This window comes from Ranitomeya imitator, chromosome 2 (genome assembly GCF_032444005.1).
Source record: "Ranitomeya imitator isolate aRanImi1 chromosome 2, aRanImi1.pri, whole genome shotgun sequence".
In the NCBI taxonomy this organism is placed as follows: domain Eukaryota; kingdom Metazoa; phylum Chordata; class Amphibia; order Anura; family Dendrobatidae; genus Ranitomeya; species Ranitomeya imitator.
Window position 1 is genome coordinate 20,253,541 of NC_091283.1, and position 24,163 is coordinate 20,277,703.

Consider the following 24,163-nt stretch of genomic DNA (forward strand, 5'->3'; position numbering starts at 1 on the left):
GTGCAAATGCTTTCTTTTTACTGTTAATTGCCTGTCTTACTTCTTTGTTTAGCCACATTGGGTTTTTCCTATTTCTAGTCCTTTTATTCCCACAAGGTATAAACCGCTTGCAGTGCCTATTTAGGATGTTCTTAAACATTTCCCATTTATTATCTGTATTCTTATTTCTGAAGATATTGTCCCAGTCTACCAGATTAAGGGCATCTCTAAGCTGTTCAAACTTTGCCTTCCTAAAGTTCAGTGTTTTTGTGACTCCCTGACAAGTCCCCCTAGTGAAAGACAGGTGAAACTGCACAATATTGTGGTCGCTATTTCCTAGATGCCCGACCACCTGCAGATTTGTTATTCTGTCAGGTCTATTAGATAGTATTAGGTCTAAAAGTGCTGCTCCTCTGGTTGGATTCTGCACCAATTGTGAAAGATAATTTTTCTTGGTTATTAGCAGAAACCTGTTGCCTTTATGGGTTTCACAGGTTTCTGTTTCCCAGTTACTATCCGGGTAGTTAAAGTCCCCCATAACCAGGACCTCATTATGGGTTGCAGCTTCATCTATCTGCTTTAGAAGTAGACTTTCCATGGTTTCTGCTATATTTGGGGGTTTGTAACAGACCCCAATGAGAATTTTGTTACCATTTTTCCCTCCATGAATTTCGACCCATATGGACTCGACATCCTCATTTCCTTCGCTAATATCCTCCCTTAAAGTGGACTTTAGACAAGACTTTACATAGAGACAAACCCCTCCTCCTCTCCGATTTTTACGATCCTTTCTAAACAGACTGTAACCCTGTAAGTTAACTGCCCAGTCATAGCTTTCATCTAACCATGTCTCGGTTATTCCCACTATGTCAAAGTTACCTGTAGATATTTCTGCTTCTAGTTCTTCCATCTTGTTTGTCAGGCTTCTGGCGTTTGCGAGCATGCAGTTTAGAGGATTTTGTTTTGTTCCAATCTCCTCGCTGTGGATTGTTTTAGAAATGTTCTTACCTCCCATCTGAGTATGTTTTCCTGGGTCTTCTTTGTTCAAGTCTAATGTTTTTCTTCCCGTCCCCTCTTCTTCTAGTTTAACGCCCTCCTGATGAGTGTAGCGAGTCTTCTGGCGAATGTGTGTTTCCCAGGTTTGTTGAGGTGTAGTCCGTCTCTGGCGAGGAGTCCATCGTACCAGTAATTCACACCGTGGTCCAGGAATCTGAATCCTTGTTGTCTGCACCATCGTTTTAGCCAGTTGTTCGCATCAAGGATCCTGTTCCATCTCCTGGTGCCATGCCCGTCTACTGGAAGGCTCTTGATGAGCTTCAAGAGGTAGTCACCGGGAATGGTCTTCCAACAATCTTGAAGGTGTTCCCAGAGATGCTTAGCACTTGTCGGCCCTTTTGCCTTCACTCTGCGATCCAGCTCACCCCAAACCATCTCGGTTGGGTTCAGGTCTGGTGACTGTGGGGGCCAGGTCATCTGGCGTAGCCCCCCATCACTCTCCTTCTTGGTCAAATAGCCCTTACACAGCCTGGAGGTGTTTGGGGTCATTGTCCCGTTGAAAAATAAATGATGGTCCAACTAAACGCAAACTGGATGAAATAGCATGCCGATGCAAGATGCTGTGGTAACCATGCTGGTTCAGTATGCCTTCAATTTTGAATAAATCCCCAACAGTGTCACCAGCAAAGCACCCCCACACCATCACACCTCCTCCTCCATGCTTCACGGTGGGAACCAGGCATGTAGAGTCCATCCGTTCACCTTTTCTGCGTCACACAAAGACACGGTGGTTGGAACCAAAGATCTCAAATTTGGACTCATCAGACCAAAGCACAGATTTCCACTGGTCTAATGTCCATTCCTTGTGTTCTTTAGCCCAAACAAGTCTCTTCTGCTTGTTGCCTGTCCTTAGCAGTGGTTTCCTAGCAGCTATTTTACCATGAAGGCCTGCTGCACAAGTCTCCTCTTAACAGTTGTTGTAGAGATGTGTCTGCTGCTAGAACTCTGTGTGGCATTGACCTGGTCTCTAATCTGAGCTGCTGTTAACCTGCGATTTCTGAGGCTGGTGACTCGGATAAACTTATCCTCAGAAGCAGAGGTGACTCTTGGTCTTCCTTTGTTTTTCTTAGCTGCTTTTTTCTTGCCATAATACAAATTCTAACAGTCTATTCAGTAGGACTATCAGCTGTGTATCCATCAGACTTCTGCACAACACAACTGATGGTCCCAACCCCATTTATAAGGCAAGAAATCCCACTTATTAAACCTGACAGGGCACACCTGTGAAGTGAAAACCATTCCCGGTGACTACCTCTTGTAGTTCATCAAGAGAATGCCAAGAGTGTGCAAAGCAGTCATCAAAGCAAAAGGTGGCTACTTTGAAGAACCTAGAATATAAGACATAATTTCAGTTGTTTCACACTTTTTTGTTAAGTATATAATTCCACATGTGTTAATTCATAATTTTGATGCCTTCAGTGTGAATTTACAATTTTCATAGTCATGAAAATACAGGAAAATCTTTGAATGAGAAGGTGTGTCCAAGCACACAATTTTTTTTTTTAATGTCCATTTTCTGCAGATTGTCGTCCGGCAATGAGCGTTTTTCCTTGGACATATGATTGGCGTTTGGGCACATCATGTGCCGTCCCCGCGCTCGCCACGACCCCCCCTGCAGCAGCGGCAGCAGATGCGAGGAGCCTCCAGCCTCTTTTCTTTTCCTGTTACATTAGTGTTTAATTAAAGCAAACAACTCATTGCAGGCATTTAGCTTCTCTGCGAAACGTAATGAAGATTTATTCTGGGAGTGACCTTCACCAGATTAACCGAAACTGTAATCAGCAGAATTAATAAAATAATCAAATTATACGCAGCCTCATAAATCACGAGGAGCCGCGCTGTCAGGGCCCCCGCTATTAATGGGGCCTATTGTTTTGCAGCTGTATTAAAAAATTACAACTGCTGATTCTTGCTTTGATAGAAGCTGAAATGGCATTTAAAGGCTGCGCAGTTCGGGACGACCGGGGCCGAGGTTTTCACAATTGTTAATTTTGCCGTAATATGATTTGAAGTCAGGAGGGCAAAGTTGAAGCAGAGTGCATGGTGCGAGCGTCTGTCAGCAGAGCTCCGCTTATTACCGGTGACAGGAGCAGGTTAATTACAGGGAGGAGTATCGCTTTATCCGTTTGTCGTTGTGCTGGAGCTTATAGCACCAGGGCTGCTCCGCCGCGGGATCCAGGCTCTGACATGGACGGAGCAGAACTCCTCAATACAATGGTTCCCCATTTATAGCATCGGGGCCTTCCCCGGGAGTCTCCTGCTCGTCGCCCTGATAGCATCTCTTGTTCATCGCGTTTGCCGAGCGTTACACGTTTGTGCTGTCAGCGCAGCGTCCTTCTCTTGTCGCTTTCTGCTGCGATCATCCAGGCGGCGCGGTCAGGGTACAAAGCGCAGGAGCAATCGGATCTCACTTTCTGAATAATAGAGTATAAACAATAAAGTCATCTTCGTGTGCACAAATATCCGTAATTAAACCTGTCCGATCATCATAAATGATTATCTACGGCAAAGTGGATGAGATTGATTGCTCACTTCCAGCGTTACTTTATACGTGAAATCCCGGACTCCGACTGGCGCTGCCTCTCCTGTGCGTCCTGCGCGCTGCTCGGTGCGGCCTCTGCAGGTCAGAATTATTCTCCAGCACATCCTGCAGACAATCGATTGGAGACAAATAACTAACTACATCTTATTATCGTCGCGGTCCCTCACTGAAAGTGGCGCTGCCATTAGGGAACCCATGTATGGTCCAGTGTATAGGTAGATGGCAGGTGTCGCCTTGACTTCATGCTTACAGACTGTCGCCTCATCAGACTGCAGAACATATTCACAATTTCAGTCCAGGCCGTCTCCTTCCATTGCTCACATATTGTAGGCGATTTTATGTTTATTGGATGGGCGTCATTTTTTTTTTTTTAAATAATTCACTGTTGTAAAGTTATCATGTACTCCAGGCGGAGAGAGCCTGCGAATAATGAAAATATTCATGCCGGAAGTTTATTAGTCAGGGACTTTTTCTTTCTGCTGTGTTGCCATAATATTTACCAAATTCATCAGTGTCTGAAAACGTTTGTTAAATTTGTTGCATCTTAAGATTTTAAACTTTTTTATACAAATGTTACTCAACTTCTTACCCCACCCTGTTAATGGAGTGGGTTTCCTGCCTTTTTTTTCTTAAACTTTTCTTTTGTTTTAAATTTTTTAAATGGCAAAAACTGATTTCAAATTGCAAGTTGTTGCTCAGTAATGTCGTATGATTTTACTGTACACAATTTGTGATACAAAACTGGCGAATCACAGTGGTTCACTTCCGACTTAGTTTCTCTATGGTGTGTGTGTAACATAGTAACATAGTAAGGCCGAAAAAAGACATTTGTCCATCCAGTTCAGCCTATATTCCATCATAATAAATCCCCAGATCTACGTCCTTCTACAGAACCTAATAATTGTATGATACAATATTGTTCTGCTCCAGGAAGACATCCAGGCCTCTCTTGAACCCCTCGACTGAGTTCACCATCACCACCTCCTCAGGCAAGCAATTCCAGATTCTCACTGCCCTAACAGTAAAGAATCCTCTTCTACGTTGGTGGAAAAACCTTCTCTCCTCCAGACGCAAAGAATGCCCCCTTGTGCCCGTCACCTTCCTTGGTATAAACAGATCCTCAGCGAGATATTTGTATTGTCCCCTTATATACTTATACATGGTTATTAGATCGCCCCTCAGTCGTCTTTTTTATAGACTAAATAATCCTAATTTCGCTAATCTATCTGGGTATTGTAGTTCTCCCATCCCCTTTATTAATTTTGTTGCCCTCCTTTGTACTCTCTCTAGTTCCATTATATCCTTCCTGAGCACCGGTGCCCAAAACTGGACACAGTACTCCATGTGCGGTCTAACTAGGGATTTGTACAGAGGCAGTATAATGCTCTCATCATGTGTATCCAGACCTCTTTTAGTGCACCCCATGATCCTGTTTGCCTTGGCAGCTGCTGCCTGGCACTGGCTGCTCCAGGTAAGTTTATCATTAACTAGGATCCCCAAGTCCTTCTCCCTGTCAGATTTACCCAGTGGTTTCCCGTTCAGTGTGTAATGGTGATATTGATTCCTTCTTCCCATGTGTATAACCTTACATTTATCATTGTTAAACCTCATCTGCCACCTTTCAGCCCAAGTTTCCAACTTATCCAGATCCATCTGTAGCAGAATACTATCTGTAGATGCGGGTATATGTATTTAATGCTCTGTATACTGTAACAATTAGAGTATTAGGTTGTTACATATTTGGTCTAGTGCACAAGACGTAGTGTGACATGTTACTTTGTTGCTAATTATTTTTCAAAAGTGGGCGTGGCTAGCCGTGCAACATTGTAACCATATTTTTTGAATTGCAACTTTTATTGGAAAGTTGTAATCTCCCCAGTGAACTGTAGTAAAGCAATATTTCTAGAAAGGTGTATCTTAAGATGCTCCAAAATTTGTCTCATTTATCAAACCTAATGCAGTAACTTGATAAATTGGGAGCAAATAATGGGTACGCTGCCAGAAGGAAAAATCAAGACCAACCCTCATAAGAATTTGCCTCATAAGAATGTTTTTGTCTTACTTATATTGCTTCTTTTTTTTTTTCTTATTACTTGCTTATCTGTGTTGTTTTGCTTGCCCGTTATGTGCATTGTTCACCTTATCCAGATATTTTTTTCTGAACTATTCATGTGCAACTTTTTGAGATGTCGCAAATTTTTGTGTAATGGGGTTAAAAAAAAAAAATCTGTTTAATTTAGTTCCTTAGTTTTTAACAGCAAACAGGCATTTTTCAGGGCAATGTTTTTTCTAAAAAATAAAAAAAAAGTGAAGGCCAAAACAAAAAAGCATCTTTGATTTTGTGTAAAACTTATCAACCCGCTTGCACCATTTTGGCACAAAAAATTGGAAAGCGAAGGCTCCAAGACAAAAAAAAAAGTCACTAGAACAAATGTAAGTTGCAAATAATGAACTTTTTATTCTCTGCTGCTTCTTGCTGGATACAATGTAACACCGGATTGTTTGAGCTTTTTTCATATTTCTTTAGTTTCTAGGTTACTGCTGACTAATGTATCTTGTGAATTCTTTGATACAATGTAACACACCAGATAAAATGTTACTTTTTAATGAGACTTTTGTGTTCTTCGGATGATTTGTATCTTGTTGTCGTTTCGTTTTATAAGGTACAGCCGCGGATCTTTTGCTTGATCAGATTTTTTGTCTTTCTCCTTGCAGGATGAGCGCTGTATTTGGGGGCATCTACTGTCTGCATCACTCCCTACGGGGTCTGCTGGTGGACGCACAGTCCTCGGAGTAAGTCTCTGTCCCTTTAACCTTACTTTATTTACCGGTAAAAAGCAAAAGAAAAATGCTGCAGTCGATTTAAGGGGGGAAAAAAAACTTCAAAGAGCCTGGCGGTATTAATGACATATCAACCTTGATTAAAAGTAATCTGTGTATTGGTCCTCCACAATGAAGGCAGTAGGGCCCACAGTATAGAAAATAAATTAATTTTCCCCTGTGATATTACTACAGCTCCTGATCATCCAGGCTTGGAAGACAAATCATTTGAGCTGCCGGGGGCTGGCGATGACTGATGTTAGTTTTTCTTCTGGCCTTACCAGTCTAATTGATTTTCATCAGATGACACAAAGCTCCTGTTATTGCGGGGAATTTTTTTTTTTTTTTTTTTGTAGATGGAGCTCACCTAAAGACTCATCAGATTAATCTTTGCTGATAATGCATGTCACTCCAAGAGAAAAGACTTTAATGAGTTCTAGGTAGATTGTTGTCATAAACTAGCTTGCCCTTTCTATCCCTGAAGGTTGAGTTAACCCCTCAACCCCTGGCGTGGACCCATTTCACGTCTGAGCCACATTTCAGTGTTCTCCTATGTGTATAATGACTGACGGGTGACATTTGTTTCACTTGGCTTTGATGCTTATCAAGAATTTCATTGTTTCTTTTATACTCCAGTCGCTTCCAGAGCTGCATTCTCGATAGCTCGGCTCCGTACTTTCATGCAATAGTTTCATATTCCTCTCTGATAACATCACGTTACTTTTCTGGTCCCTTCCAGAGCTGCTTTTTCTATTACGCTGCTTTTCCTCCGCATTGCTGACGTCTCAGATCATCCCCTGCTGTTTATTATTGCATGTGGGTTGTCTGGGGCATCCTGTTAGATGTATTATACTCCAGCCACCTCCGGAGCTGCATTCTCGTTAGCTCGGCTTCATATTGTGACGTAATAGTTTCATATTCCTCTTTGAAAATATCGCTATAGAGAAACGGCTTCCCAAACTTCCAGCAGAGAGAACTACATTCCCCCAGCTGACTGTGGGGCGAGAGTGAGCACCCCCGCTGACTGTGGGTCGACACTGGGCCCGCCTCCCCCTGCCAACTGTGGGGCGACAGAGGGCCGACCCCCCCTCCTCGCTAACTGTGGGATGACAGTGGGCTCCCTCCCCGCTGACTATTTTGTGACAGTGGGCCTGCCCCCCTCCCCTCTGACTGTGGGGTGACAGTAGGCTCCTCCCCACTAACTGGGGTGACAGTGGGGCCCGCCCCCACTGACTGTGGGGCGACTGTGAGCTCCCCCCTCTGACTGTGGAGCAATAGTGGGCCCGCCCCTCCTGCTGACTGGGGCAACAGTGGGCCCCCTTGCTGACTGTGGGGCGACAGTGGGCCCGCCCTTTCACCTGCTGACTGTGGGGTGACAGTGGGCCCGCCCTTTCACCTGCTGACTGTGGGGTGACAGTGGGCCCGCCCTTTCACCTGCTGACTGTGGGGCGACGGTGGGCCCGCCCTTTCACCTGCTGACTGTGAGATGACAGTGGGCCCGCCCTTTCACGTGATGACTGTGAGATGACAGTGGGCCTGCCCTTTCACCTGCTTACTGTGGGGCGACGGTGGGCCCACCCTTTCACCTGCTGACTGTGAGATGACAGTGGGCCCGCCCTTTCACCTGCTGACTGTGGGATGACAGTGGGCCCGCCCTTTCACCTGCTGACTCTGGGATGACAGTGGGCCCCCTTGCACCCAGCTGACAGTGCTATGACAGTGGGCCCGCCTGACCCCCATTGGCTGCTTTCACACTTTGACTGCAGCTTTGGATGTGACTGGAGTGTACATGATATGTACGCTCGGAACAAGATCAGTAAAGCAAAGGATTTTGGGGTCCTTATAGTTAGATGTAAACTTAACCCATACAATGCCACTTCCAGTCATTTTGGTGTAGGCTCTTGACTGTCCTTCGCTGAGGACAGCGGTGTGGCGGTGGCAGCAGCGGAGTGCTTCTTTTCATGTTCACAGAATAGAGCCATTTACACATTATGTTTTTGTAGCTCCTTTCATTTCCTTTGAGCGACTGTTCTGTCCCTGAGTTACGGCCGTAATGTTCAGCCGGCAGATAGAGACTGGGGGAAAGGTGCAAACATCTCGGCTCTTTTCTCTAAAGCGGGATTATTTCTATACAGGGTGTAAATCAAAACCCGCTCCCTGTGGATAATAATGGGGGAAGGGGTGCCGGTACTTCTGCAACATTGTGACAAATGTAAGAAATTCCAGACAAGTTAATTTCCTGCTTGAATCACCCTGTTGCCTCCTGCTTACATTGTGGTGTACTTTCAGATTGTGGCTACAGGTCACCTATAGGAACATGTATGAGACGTGCAGGTGGCTGTGCCTGAGAGTCTCGCATATAGGGATAGATCCCACACTAGAAGGCTTCCTCCTCACTGCATTTATAAGGCATATAGGGGTGACATAGCAGCCATAATGGAGAGCGATGAGGAGTCCTCCTCCCCAGGAGTCACCTGGCCACAGGCCTGATCTTACCAGATAAATACTCCTTCATCCAGAAAATAAAGGACGGGTGAGGTGGTGCACCAGGAGAAGACCCCGTAAGGTTTGTGCTCGTCTGTGCGCTCTGGTCATAACATGCAGTGATGGTATATAATTGGGCAATAAAGCTGGCAGGAGAATGTCTCTTCTGCTGGACTCCCAGGAAAACTGTCAGCAAGTAGATATTACCAAAACCTCACTGATGGTTCCACTAAAGAACGTTTTCTTAATTAAAAATACAGTTGGGTCCAGAAATATTTGGACAGTGATGCAAGTTTTGGCATTTTAGCCATTTACCAAATCATATTCCAGATCCAGTCCTATAATCAATCTGAGCTTAATGTGCCAACTCTTAGCTTTAATTTGAAGGGATTCACATCCTTATTGGAGGAAAGGTTTATGAATTACAGCTCTTTAATATGGAGCTGCCTCTTTTTAAAGGGTCCAAAAGTAATTTGACAACCCAGAAGCTCTTTCATGGGCTGCATGAGCTTTTCCCTCGTTAATCCATCAATTAAGTAGGTAAAAGGTCTGGAGATGATTCAGGTGTTGCATTTGCATTTGGAAGCTGTTGCTGTGAACCCACCACATGCGATGAAAGGAGCTTTCAATGGAAAAGAAATACACTATCATTAGACTGAAAAAAAATAATAATAATATCCATCAGAGAGAAAGCAGAAATGTTAGGAGCTGCCAAATCAACAGTTTGGTTCATTTTTCAAAAAACTGGGCGCTCTGGTGAGCTTGGGAACTCAAAGACCTGGACATCCATAGAAGACAACACTGATGGAAGATAGCAGAATTTTTCCCGTGGTGAGGAAGAACGCACAACATCCCCCCAGGTGAAGACCACTCTCCAGGAAGTCTGTGTCTCAGTATCTAAGCCCACCATCAGCAAATACAGAGAGGTCAACACAAGGTGCAAACCATTAATCAGCCTGAAAATAGGCCAGAATGGACTTTGCAAAAAAAAAATCTAAAGAAGTTGTCCAGTTCTGGAAAAGCAAAACGAGGATCAACCTGTACCAAAATGATGGGGAAAAAAAGTCTGGAGAAGGCTTGGAGCGGCTCCTGATCCTGGGCACATCCTGTGTTCACATGGTGGAGGTGGTGTGATGGCACTGAGTCACTAGTGGTCATTGATAATGTCACTAAGGACAGAAACAGCCGGATGAATCTTGTGTGGACAGGGCAAGACTTTCTGCTCAGATTCACCCAAATGAAGCAACGATGATTGGACGGTGCTTCACAGGACAGATGGACAATGACCCAAAGCATCCTGCAAGAGCAAAGAAGTGGAATATTCTGCAGTGGCCGAATCAAAACTAGATCGCAGTCCATCGAGCTGCATTTCACAGAATGAAGACAAAACTGAAGGCAGAAAGCGCCACAAATGAGCGACAACTGAAGTCACTGCAGTAAAGGCGGCAAAGCCTCACTCCGAAGGACACCAGCGATGGAGACTGTCATGGCCTCCAGACTTCAGGCCATCATTGCTGCATAGCCTCACATCGGAGAAGACCAGCGACGGTGACTGTCATGGCCTCCAGACTTAAGGCCATCATTGCTGCATAGCCTCACACTGGAGAAGACCAGCGACGATGACTGTCATGGCTTCCAGATTTAAGGCCATCATTGCTGCATAGCCTCACACCGGAGAAGACCAGCGATGGTGACTGTCATGGCTTCTAGACTTCAGGCCGTCATTGCTGCATAGCCTCACACCAGAGAAGACCAGCGATGGTGACTATCATGGCCTCCAGACTTCAGGCCATCATTGCTGTATAGCCTCACACCGGAGAAAACCAGCGATGGTGACTGTCATGGCCTCCAGACTTCAGGCCATCATTGCTGTATAGCCTCACACCGGAGAAAACCAGCGATGGTGACTGTCATGGCCTCCAGACTTCAGGCCATCATTGCTGTATAGCCTTACACCGGAGAAGACCAGCGATGGTGACTGTCATGGCTTCTAGACTTCAGGCCGTCATTGCTGTATAGCCTCACACCGGAGAAAACCAGCGATGGTGACTGTCATGGCTTCTAGACTTCAGGCCGTCATTGCTGTATAGCCTCACACCGGAGAAGACCAGCGACGGTGACGGTCATGGCCTCCAGACTTCAGGCCATCATTGCTGCATAGCCTCACACTGGAGAAGACCAGCGACGATGACTGTCATGGCTTCCAGATTTAAGGCCATCATTGCTGCATAGCCTCACACTGGAGAAGACCAGCGACGATGACTGTCATGGCTTCCAGATTTAAGGCCATCATTGCTGCATAGCCTCACACCGGAGAAGACCAGCGATGGTGACTGTCATGGCTTCTAGACTTCAGGCCGTCATTGCTGCATAGCCTCACACCAGAGAAGACCAGTGATGGTGACTGCCATGGCCTCCAGACTTCAGGCCATCATTGCTGTATAGCCTCACACCGGAGAAGACCAACGACGATGACTGCCATGGCCTCTAGACTTCAGGCCATTATTGATGCAAAGACTCACAGAGGAAGAGACCAGTGATGGTGACAAGCATTGCTTTCCGACTTCAGGACATCATTGCTGCAATGGATTCTCTACAAAGTGTTAAAAATAGACATTTTACTTATGGAAAAATGAATTTGTCTAATTACGCTGTAATCGCACTTACCCGAACAATAAAGTAGTCATATCACTTACACTACACAATGAACAGCGTAATAAATAAATAAAACCAATTCTTCACCTGCTGTTGATTTTTCCATTCTGCCTCCCAAAGTTCGCAGTAAGTTTCGGCGCACATTTATCCTACGCTTTGCACTGAGCGCTTACATCGGGGTTTCCATGTAAATCTCTGAAATATGTGATTCAGTCAGAGATTGAGGCAGATGGAGGCACTGTGGACGCAGTCTGTCCTGTGGTCCAGCTGTGGTCCCGTCTTTTTAGGAGTGCATAAAAGTGCGCTTGACCACAGTTTTGTGCACTGGTGAAAAGGACACTGCTGAACATAGGCCAGACGGAGACCAAAGTAACTCTGCTGCCTCATTATAGTGAATGGATTCCTTGGGGGTTTCATCTGAATGGAAACCCCAAAGTAAACGCTCAGGGTAGAGTGCAGGATAACTGTGATCCAAAATGTTCCCAATAAAAGCCTCAACTCAGTCTTCAAAAAAAGCAAGTGTCCACTCAGGTCCGTCATCTGTTAACAGAAATATCGGGGGCTTCCACATTACTGTTGGCACAAAGGCTCTAGAAAAGCTAAAGGGCTCCTCGTCCCTCAAAAGAAATTCATCAAACTCTGGATCCCAAATCCAAATGTTTGGCATTTCTCTAGTGATGAGAGCCCGCCCAATTAGCAGGTGTGTGTCTCCAGAAGCAGGAGCTGGGCATAATGTACTGGTCACTACAACACACTGGTCAATATCATCACTACACCTGTACATAAATTCCCAAAGGGGTATCATTTCCAAAATGGGGTCACTTGGGGGGGGGGGGAGGGGGAATTCTGCTTTTCTAGCATTTAGGGGCTCTGTATACGGAGTACGCAAGCTATTCTAGGAAAATCTGCGTTCCAGGAGGCAAATAGCGCGCCGTCCCTCCCGAGTCTCTGTGTATGACTAAGTAGCACTGTACAGCCATATATAGTGTATTTCTACACTCGGCAGAAGTTGTTTAACACATTTTGGTGCAGTTTTTGCCCATTTCCTCGTATGAAAATGTTACATTTGGAGCCAACACACAATTATGGTGGTAAAAATGTAGTTATTTTTTCTTCACTGCCCAATGGTATAACATTCTGTGACACATCTGTGGTGTCAATGTGATCACTGCACCCCTAGATTAATTTGTAGAGAGGTTTAGTTTTTGGCAAAATGAGGGCACTTGGGTTTTTTTTTTTTTTTTGCTGTTCTGGCACCTCAGGGACTCTGCCAACCTTTGTAATTTTTGTACATTTTTAGTGGACTTAAAATAAAGAGCTATTTTACCAGACATTGGAACAACAACAACTTTTTTTTTTTTCCTTTGAGCATATACTCTGCCAATGTGACATGGCACCCCCAAACCAGGTCAGCAAAAACCTGCACTTTAATGTGGTGCTGCTTCCCTTCTGAGCTTTTCCCTGTGCCTCAAAAGTAGTTTTTATATATAAAATGAGATTGTCAGCTCACCTGCTCCTCTGGTTAACATGTCCTCCAGGCTGCACGGATCCACTGGGTGAAGGTTGATATGCATCAAATCGTTAACATCCAGCACCTCTTTGGACAAATGATCCCAGGAAATCCAAGGTTTCTTAAAACATCTTTTTATTTCTTCATATTAAAAACTGGTATCAAAAAATGTCAGACAGTTTGGATACACTGAAACTGCCCTAACTAAAGTCACCAATGACCTCTTAACCGCCAAGAGCAAGTGACACTACTCTGTCCTCCTCCTCCTGGACCTGTCCTCTGCCTTTGACACAGTGGACCATTCCCTACTATTACAGACCCTCTCATCTCTTGGCATCACAGACTTGGCCCTATCCTGGATCTCATCATACCTAACAGACCGGACATTCAGCGTCTCCCACTCACACACCACCTCCTCACCTCGCCCCCTATATGTCGGAGTCCCACAAGGTTCAGTCCTTGGGCCTCTGCTCTTCTCCATTTACACCTTTGGCCGGGGACAGCTCATAGAATCTCATGGCTTTCAGTATCATCTCTATGCTGATGACACACAGATCTACATCTCTGGACCAGATATCACCTCCCTTCTAACCAGAATCCCTCAATGTCTGTCCACTATTTCATCCTTCTTCTCCGCTAGATTTCTGAAACTTAACATGGACAAAACAGAATTCATCATCTTTCCCCCATCTCACGCGACCCCCCCAACGAACCTATCCATTACAGTAAATGGCTGCCCACTCTCCCCAGTCGCACAAGCTCGCTGCCTCGGGGTAATCCTTGACACTGATCTCTCCTTCAAACCACATATCCAAGCCCTTTCCACTTCCTGCCGACTTCAACTCAAAATATTTCACGAATCCGTTCATTCCTCAACCATGAATCTGCAAAAACCCTAGTCCATGCCCTCATCATCTCCCGCCTCGACTACTGTAACCTCCTGCTCTGTGGCCTCCCCTCTAACACTCTCGCACCCCTCCAATCTATTCTAAACTCTGCTGCCCGACTAAAGGTACCTTCACACTAAACGATATCGCTAGCGATCCGTGACGTTGCAGCGTCCTGGCTAGCGATATCGTTCAGTTTGACACGCAGCAGCGATCAGGATCCTGCTGTGATGTCGTTGGTCGGGGCTAGAAGGCCAGAACTTTATTTGGTCGCTGGCTCTCCCGCTGACATCGCTGAATCGGCGTGTGTGACACCGATTCAGTGATGTCTTCGCTGGTAACCAGGGTAAACATCGGGTTACTAAGCGCAGGGCCGCGCTTAGTAACCTGATGTTTACCCTGGTTACCATCCTAAAAGTAAAAAAAACAAACGCTTCATACTTACCTTCGGCTGTCTGTCCTCCGGCGCTGTGCTTTCCTGCACTCACTGTGAGCACAGCGGCCGGAAAGCAGAGCGGTGACGTCACCGCTCTGCTTCCCGGCCGCTGTGCTCACAGTCAGTGCAGGAAAGCACAGCGCCGGGGACAGACAGCGGAAGGTAAGTATGAATTTTTTGTTTTTTTTACTTTTAGGATGGTAACCAGGGTAAACATCGGGTTACTAAGCGCGGCCCTGCGCTTAGTAACCCGATGTTTACCCTGGTTACCGGCATCGTTGGTCGCTGGAGAGCGGTCTGTGTGACAGCTCTCCAGCGACCAAACAGCGACGCTGCAGCGATCCGGATCGTTGTCGGTATCGCTGCAGCGTCGTTTAGTGTGAAGGTACCTTAATCCACCTGTCCCCCCGCTATTCCCCGGCCTCTCCCCTCTGTCAATCCCTTCACTGGTTCCCCATTGCCCAGAGACTCCAGTACAAAACCCTAACCATGACATACAAAGCCATCCACAACCTGTCTCCTCCATACATCTGCGACCTCGTCTCCCGGTACTTACCTACACGCAACCTCCGATCCTCACAAGATCTCCTTCTCTACTCCCCTCTTATCTCCTCTTCCCACAATCGTATACAAGATTTCTCTCGCGTATCACCCCTACTCTGGAACCCTCTACCACAACATATCAGACTCTCGCCTACCATCGAAACCTTCAAAAAGAACCTGAAGACCCACCTCTTCCGACAAGCCTACAACCTGCAGTAACCACCGATCGACCAAACCGCTGCACGACCAGCTCTACCCTCACCTTCTGTATCCTCACCCATCCCTTGTAGATTGTGAGCCCTCGCGGGCAGGGTCCTCTCTCCTCCTGTACCAGTTGTGACTTATATTGTTCAAGATTATTGTACTTGTTTTATTATGTATACCCCTCCTCACATGTAAAGCGCCATGGAATAAATGGCGCTATAACAATAAAAAATAATAATAATAATAATAATAATAATACACTCATGATTTAAAAAAAAAAAAAAGGCAGGCTTCGTGGTGAAGATGTTAATTAAACCTGAAAGTCTCCACTTCAATCACATCTCAGTTGTTTCATTTTTAAATCCAAAATGGCAAAATAGTGGCCTGCAGAGCTGAAATCACAAGGATTCACCATCGGCCAAAGATTTCTTGATCCAACTGTCTACACATGAGAATTCCTTATGTAATGTCTCACTTCCCTGCGGGTTCGGCCACAGGTCCAGCTCTCCGCACACGCTGATACATAGACAGAATGCTACGGTGCACGGCGCGAGGATCAGCAGTTTGCCGAGGTTACAAGCCGCCTAGCAGCGTCACAAAGCAACCTAAGTGATACTTCGTATTTCTCTGTTCTGTTTAATGAACTCAGAAACCGAATTTATTTGCAAAACAGATGTAAACGTGATCGGAGTGGTCCGGCCATCTTCTGGTGTCAGTTTTTAGAAAAGAAACTAAAAAGTTCTCCAGGCTCCACTTTACCTTCACTTTTAGGGACTGACTCAAACAAAAGCCAGAAGGCGACCCCCAATAAATAATCAGTGGGGTCTCTGCTCCTGTTTGCATCAGTTACACTGTGATTGCGATTCTCACATTTATCCCGTTTGTCAGTTCCTCTAAACAAAACCCTAAAAAAGAATATGGAAATGTGAACAGAGCCTAAAAGTACTATCTCCATACAGTCACTGAGCAAAATCTATTATACCGAGACCAATAATGCCAATAATACCTCTATATAAGAGTAAAAACTGCCATACTGACCATTGCTATAACACCATTGTACCACAACCAATAACACCGCTATGAAGGTAAATTCCGCCATACTGATCATTGCTAACACTACTGTACCCATCCCTATCAGCGCCCCCCCATCCCTATCGGCCCCCCCCCACCCTCCCCATCCCTGTCGCCCACCCTCCCCATCCCTGTCGCCCCCCCCCACCCTCCCCATCCCTGTCGCCCACCCTCCCCATCCCTGTCGCCCCCCCCCCTCCCCATCCCTGTCACATCCCCTCCCTCCCCATCCCTGTCACCCCCCCTCCCCACCCCTATCGCCCCCCCTCCCCACCCCTATCGCCCCCCCCTCCCCACCCCTATCGCCCCCCCTCCCCACCCCTATCGCCCCCCCTCCCCACCCCTATCGCCCCCCTCCTTCCCCACCCCTATCGCCCCCCTCCTTCCCCACCCCTATCGCCGAAACCCCCTCCTTCCCCATCCCTATCGCCCAAACCCCCTCCTTCCCCACCCCTATTGCCCCCCCTCCCCACCCCTATAGGCCCCCTCCCTCCCCACCCCTATAGCCCCCCTCCCTCTCCACCCCCATCGCCCCCCTCCCTCCCCTCCCCCATCGCCCCCCTCCCTCCCCTCCCCCATCGCCCCCCATCCCTATCGCAAAACCCCCTCCCTCCCCTCCCCCATCGTCACTTTTTTCACCCCAAGAATACACAGCACCATCCTTCAGGACATATTTACTTTCACCCCATCTATGCACAGCACCATCCTTCAAGACATCACTCCGTTCACCCCGATCTATACGCAGCCCCATCTTGCATTACATCACTTTTTTCATCACTTTACACCCAGCCGCAACGTCGCAATGCATTGCTAATGCAAGTCTATGGAGAAAATACGCATCCTGCGGGCACATTTGCAGGATGCATTTTTTCTCCAAAACGATGCATTGCGACGTACAGCAAACAACGCTAGTGTGAAAGTAGCCTTAGCCGTGTCTCCCCCTGCATTACGCACATTATATTACATTCTTTACGTTTCGGTTTGCACTTTTTTACTCCTCACCTTGCCCTCTAGATCCTGCGCAGGTAGCACAGGGTTAATGCCGCTCGCTCTGTCCCTCTCGTGTCGGCGAGGTTTCGTCAGGTGTTTTGTCTTCTCACGAGCTTCGCTCTGGATACAAGACGCCGGATTTGCATTTTCTTTCTTGAGGATGAGTGCGGTGAGCGAGATCCATCACGGTGACGTGTGATTGAGTTAGATCTCACCGTAATAACGGAAGGTTAATGTCTCCGCGCCGCGCAACTGTCACCTGTGTGAGCAGGTTACCAAAACCGTCCTTAATGCAGCGCAGAAGCGTCTACGCTGCCTGAGGTCGTCATATATACTCAGTGCGTCCGTACATTACACCGCCACGCCGAGATTCGCCATTTAAAGGGAACCTGCGCTTTGCATCCGAGGTAAATGCATTATGTAAAGCGGAGCCATGAATATATAATAAGAGGCTTATTTGTGTTCCCCCTGCTCAGGAGACATTCTAATAAGGCGCCGCACAGATCATTACCACCATGGATGCATTACTGTGTTATTTACCACATACATGGAAACAATGACAGGAAATAAAAATGTCTATATATCTGCAAAGATTACCTATAGAGTGGGGGAGGGGAGCGAGTTATTGGCTCTCAGTATAAACCTAGGCCTGGGAATTAGAGGGCTCCTGTAGGGTAAGGAATAAGAAATGGCGTAATTCTGGTCTGCGGTAGTATCTGCTCCTGCAGCACCTCTTCATTCAATCCTAGACGACCCCTTTAAAAGGTTAATCAAGGACAGGTGAAAGTTGTCAGCCCTAATTCTCCATAACATGCAGGTTTGGGTGCAGGGAGATAAGCAGCACCTAGACGTCTTTAGTACCGCTTATCCTCAGGGGATGACTGGAACACGGAGCCGACAAATAACGGACGATCAGCAGATTGGCAGAAATCAATTACAAATTACAGGGGTTTTTTTCTGTGATATAATATCAGTGGGGTCCGACTCCATTCTGGGGCCCTCCATTGATCAGTTGATTGAAGGGGTTGCGGTGGTGCGCTGGAAGCGGCACAGCTCCGTACGACCTGTAGTGGTCACAATTGCAGTCTCTACTCCATAAAAGTGAAGCACACAGCTCGCAATACAGTTTATGGCCACTAGATGATGTACGTGGGCTCAGGTCATCAACCCTTAAACAATCTGAAAACCCCTTTAAGATAAATTCCATATTTTCCCCTTTCGAGATCGATGTGCTATAAGACCTGGAGCCACTGATACTGAAATGTCATCTGAAAATTGACCAAAATTTGAACAATAAAAGTTTGTCTAGAGTAATAATCTTATAATAATAATACTCTTTATTTTTATATAGCGCTAACATATTCTGCAGCGCTTTACAGTTTGCACACATTATCATCGCTGTCCCCGATGGGGCTCACAATCCTAGATTCCCTATCAGTATGTCTTTGGAGTGTGGGAGGAAACCGGAGTACCCGGAGGAAACCCACGCAAACACGGAGAGAACATACAAACTCTTTGCAGATGTTGTCCTGGGTGGGATTAGAACCCAGGACCCCAGCGCTGCAAGACTGCAGTGCTAACCACCGAGCCACCACACAGTGCTAACCACTGAGCCACCACACAGTGCTAACCACCGAGCCACCGCACAGTGCTAACCACCGAGCCACCGCACAGTGCTAACCACTGAGCCACCACAGAGTGCTAACCACTGAGCCACCACACAGTGCTAACCACTGAGCCACCACAGAGTGCTAACCACTTAGCCACCGCACAGTGCTAACCACTTAGCCACCGCACAGTGCTAACCACTTAGCCACCGCACAGTGCTAACCACTGAGCCACCGCACAGTGCTAACCACTGAGCCACCGCACAGTGCTAACCACCGAGCCACCGCACAGTGCTAACCACCGAGCCACCGCACAGTGCTAACCACTGAGCCACCGCAGAGTGCTAACCACTTAGCCACCACACAGTGCTAACCACTTAGCCACCACACAGTGCTAACCACTGAGCCACCGCACAGTGCTAACCACTGAGCCACCGCACAGTGCTAACCACCGAGCCACCGCACAGTGCTAACCACCGAGCCACCGCACAGTGCTAACCACCGAGCCACCACACAGTGCTAACCACTGAGCCACCACACAGTGCTAACCACTGAGCCACCACAGAGTGCTAACCACTTAGCCACCGCACAGTGCTAACCACTTAGCCACCGCACAGTGCTAACCACTTAGCCACCGCACAGTGCTAACCACTGAGCCACCGCACAGTGCTAACCACTGAGCCACCGCACAGTGCTAACCACCGAGCCACCGCACAGTGCTAACCACCGAGCCACCGCACAGTGCTAACCACTGAGCCACCGCAGAGTGCTAACCACTTAGCCACCACACAGTGCTAACCACTTAGCCACCGCACAGTGCTAACCACTGAGCCACCGCACAGTGCTAACCACTGAGCCACCGCACAGTGCTAACCACCGAGCCACCGCACAGTGCTAACCACCGAGCCACCGCACAGTGCTAACCACCGAGCCACCACACAGTGCTAACCACTGAGCCATCGTGCAGCCCATAGACTAGTCTCCCGATGTATATGGGGTCTCTTGTCTACTTCAGCAGGTGGCCCTCCTGTAAGAAACCGTCCCCGATGGGCGTGTGGTCCTTCTCACATCCTACCCTTCGGTGAATGTGGGAGTCAGAGTGAAGAGATAAAATCCCATTTTAAATTTTGCTGTGGATCCTGGGGTCTCTGCCCCTACATCATAGCGATCAGTAAAGGACAAGAGCCTATGGCCATGAATAAAATATTACAGGGAGGCTTAGATATAATACACTAAAACTTTCTGGAATACATTCTTTTAAATTCTTCAAGATAGCTGATTGCTGTCAGTGAATGAAAGCTTGCAGTAATCCTGTCCTTAGCGAGTGTTCTGTCAGCAGAGCAGTGGATACAATGTATCAGTGCAGACCTCGCTCTGGCCTCCGGAGTGATACATTGTAGCGCACAGGGTTCTTTGCTGATGTGTATCACTCGCAGATCATTGTCTACACTGGATACAATGTATCCACTTCTCCGCTTAGAGCAGGACTATGTATGTACGGGGGTTCCTGCCTTTGGATGTAAAAAAAAGTAGTGTTTTTTATTCACTGACATTAAACTAAAATCATAAACTGGTGAGAAACTTTGCTCCGTCCCATTCGGAAATTATTTTTTGTTTTTTAGAATTTTGCGCAGTTTTTTTTTAAAGAGTTGTGTGTTAAATTTTAATGAATCATGTGCCTTTTTGCTACAAAAAGGATAAAAAAAAGATTAAATAGCAGTTTTTATTGTGTGCAAAGGGAACCACATTCACCATTTGAAGAATTTGACGCTGATGAATAAGTGACAAAAAAAAGGTTTATTAAAACCCTACAATTGATGAATCTAGCCCCTGATCTATTAGACAGTTGTAGAACTTTACATTTATACTTAGAAAAACCTTTAATCTACAATATTATAAGATAAATTCTCCGGCGGAGGAAAGTGACAAAAGATGGCGGCACCGTATAAAATCGCTTGAGAAGTAAATGTGAAGGAAACTTCAGCAATATTTCTCATCTCCATAACTTTGGAGGCGACTTCTCATCATAAAATCTATCGCTGTAATCAATCCGTACATAATTTTATTTTTTTTTGTTGCCGCATCCACTTAGGACACAACTTCCTCGCTCCCCCACCTTGGAAACGTGACCCTCAAACTGACGCAAAAATCCAATAAATTTATATTTCTTTTAATAAAAAAGAAAAGATGGAAAATTGGGAGGAAATTTACATACTGGTGCTGAAATATTGCAGCGAGGGCTTTGTCAGTGGCGAGCAGGTCCGTCTCAAGGATGCGGCCCTTAGTCCATTAGTTTGGATAATGAGGTCCATAAAGAACCTTTATAACTCATGGCGGTGCAGGAGATGGATGGCGCTCGCCACTCTCCTCACCAGACACATCGAGGGAAGGTCAATGGAGGCCGAGCGTGATTCATGGGCCCAACATCAGATGTCACCGCGGGCGGGTCACCGAGTGATGGTACACAGGGTGTATGTATGAGGAATAAAGCTATCCGCATTGGGTCAGGATCTATGTATGTGCGTAGTGTCTGTCTGGTTCGGTGGGACTTTTTGGTCGCTCTGATCCATTTTTTCCTATCGGTGGGTTCTTAATTTTAGGATGTTACCAGATTATTTCATTTGAACATTTCTTCACGGGATTGATGACGCCATATCGTTTGTATGGAAGTGTCATTACGGCCCCCTGAAACCCTCTAATTATTGTGTATGAGACCATCTGATTTATTGAAGCTTTACTTTGTGTCACCGCTACAGAAAGGGTTAATGGCGGAGCTCGGAGGCCACGCTCTCAACACATGATCCGCTTCGTTTAATTAAAATGACAGTCGTTTAGGAGAACTGCGACCCCGTGTGACCCGACCGCTGTAATGAATGATGGGAGACCCCCTGCTACATTATTACATGTCCACCATTACTGCCCCCTTAGAGACACAACTTGTATCCATTTATTAAAGGGGCAGTTCAGTCTTGTAGCTGCGGGTCTCTGGCTTGTAGACCTCTCACGGTATATGCACCTTTTTAATATTTGCACGGTCCGTATGTCTGACTGCCTCCCTCCCCTGTAACTGTAGGTGTAAAGCGGTCGTTGACAGTAAAGGTAAACGGATCCGCTGCCGCTACGTGGTTATCGAGGACGGTTACCTGCCGGACAACGTCTGCTCTCAGCTCTGCTACAGGTACGGACCCCGCAGGTGCTCGCAGGGAGCAGGGACTTGTCATGTGGGCTACGCAGGAATGTGGAGTCAAATAATTGAGGTTATAAGAGCATTCCGCACCTGCAGGTGAGCGTGACAATTTATGTGTCTAGGGTCTATGAGAAAGATTTCAGGGCACAGCAAATAATCTGGGGATCATTAACCACACACTCTGTAGGATCATTGAGAACAAAAACAAGTAAGAATTGTGTATTGATTGGTCAAGATCACCCACAGTAATTGGTAAAATATAATCTATAATATGCAACATACAGGATAAAAACATTAAAAAAGCCAAGCAATGGCTTAACAATATCCACCAGACAGTCCGTGTAAGGACCAAAGTGCTGGCTGCAGGCTGACTTCATCAAACAAATAAGTACATAAATGTTCTACATTCTTTGCACCATTAAAAATAGTTTCCTGGCAAACTGATACCATAAATAACCGTGAAACCTAAAGATGTTTTTATGAGCAAACAGTTTTATGAAAAAAATTAATAAAGTATCTACCCATGGAGAGCCCAGCAAACAAGCTTTCCGTGCATGTGTTGTGACAGTGACACAGCCGTGACACCTGCAGCTGCGGAGCCGAACAGCTGATCAGCCGGAGCGATCCAGGTATCCGGGATCCCTCTGCAGCTTATTCAGTAAGAGCTATATCTTGCCGAATAAGCAGGGACCCAATCAAAGTCGCTCATCTCCAATCTTGACCTATCAGTACTCCCCTCTTACTTCTCTTGTTTTGTTCTTTGTGTCTAGGGTAAGACGATCTGAATGTGGATCAGTACTTTTTGTTACCGATACAGAACAGGTTATAAGTGATAAGATGGTCAGCTCCTGATGACAGGCTCAATGGCAGCGATAGATTGGCAGTGCCTGAGGGCAGACAAAATGGCAGCGATAGATTGGCAGCTCCTGAGGGCAGGCACGATGGCCGCAATAGATTGGCAGCTCCTGAGGGCAGGCACGATGGCCGCAATAGATTGGCAGCTCCTGAGGGCAGGCACGATGGCAGCAATAGATTGGCAGCTCCTGAGGGCAGGCACGATGGCCGCAATAGATTGGCAGCTCCTGAGGGCAGGCACGATGGCAGCAATAGATTGGCAGCTCCTGAGGGCAGGCACGATGGCAGCAATAGATTGCCAACTCCTGATGACAGGCACAATGGCGGCGGTAGATTTTCAGCTTTTGGAAACACACGATGGCAGCGATAACTTGGCAGCGCTTGAGGGCAGACAAAATGGCAGCGATAGATTGGCAGCTCCTGAGAGAAAACACGATGACCGCAATAGATTGTCAGCTCCTGAGGGCAGACACAGTGGCAGTGATAGATTGGCAACGATAGATTGGCAGCTCCTGAGGGCAGACACGACGGCAGCGACAGGTTGGCAGCTCCTGAGGGCGGACACGACAGCAGCGACAGATTAGCAGCTCCTGAGGGCGGACACGACAGCAGCGAAAGATTGGGAGCTACTGAGGGAAGACACGATGGCAGCGATAGATTGGCAGCTTCTGAGAACGGACACGACAGCAGCGACAGATTGGCAGCTCCTGAGGGAAGACACGATGGCAGCGATAGATTGGCAGCTTCTGAGGGCAGACATGATGGCAGAGGTAGATTGGCAGCTCCTGAGGGAAGACACGATGGCAGCGATAGATTGGTAGCTTCTGAGGGCAGACATGATGGCAGCAATAGATAGGTAGCTCCTCAGGGCAGACACGACTGCAGCGATAGATTGGCAGCTCCTGAGGGCAGACACAAAGGCAGAAATAGATTGGCATCTCCTGAGGGCGGGCACGACAGCAGCGACAGATTGGCAGCTCCTGACGGAAGACACGACGGCAGCGACAGATTGGCAGCTCCTGAAGGAAGACATGATGGCAGCAATGGATTGGTAGCTCCTGAGGGGAGACACAACTACAGCGGTAGATTGGTAGCTCCTGAGGGCAAACATGACAGCAGCAATAAATTGGTAGCTCCTGAGGGCAAACCCGACGGCAGCAATAGATTGGCACCTCCTGAGGGCAGAATGGCAGATCCTGAGGGCACATTGGCAGCTCCAGAGGGCAGACACGATGACAGGGGCAGATTGGCAGCTCCTGAGGGCAGACACGATGACAGCGGTAGATTGGCAGATCATGGCTACTGGCATAATAATAATAATAATTTTTATATAGCGC

General features: G+C 46.9%; 1 protein-coding gene across 1 annotated transcript in view; it reads left to right on the plus strand.

Moving 5' to 3' along the window:
* Positions 1 to 24,163, plus strand: part of CHM (CHM Rab escort protein) — a 125,169-nt gene that overhangs the window by 70,689 nt on the left and 30,317 nt on the right. The window contains exons 9-10 of the mRNA XM_069746103.1: positions 6,293 to 6,370; positions 21,858 to 21,962. Of these exons, the coding sequence (XP_069602204.1) occupies positions 6,293 to 6,370; positions 21,858 to 21,962 (183 nt within the window). The remainder of the gene's footprint in view (positions 1 to 6,292; positions 6,371 to 21,857; positions 21,963 to 24,163) is intronic.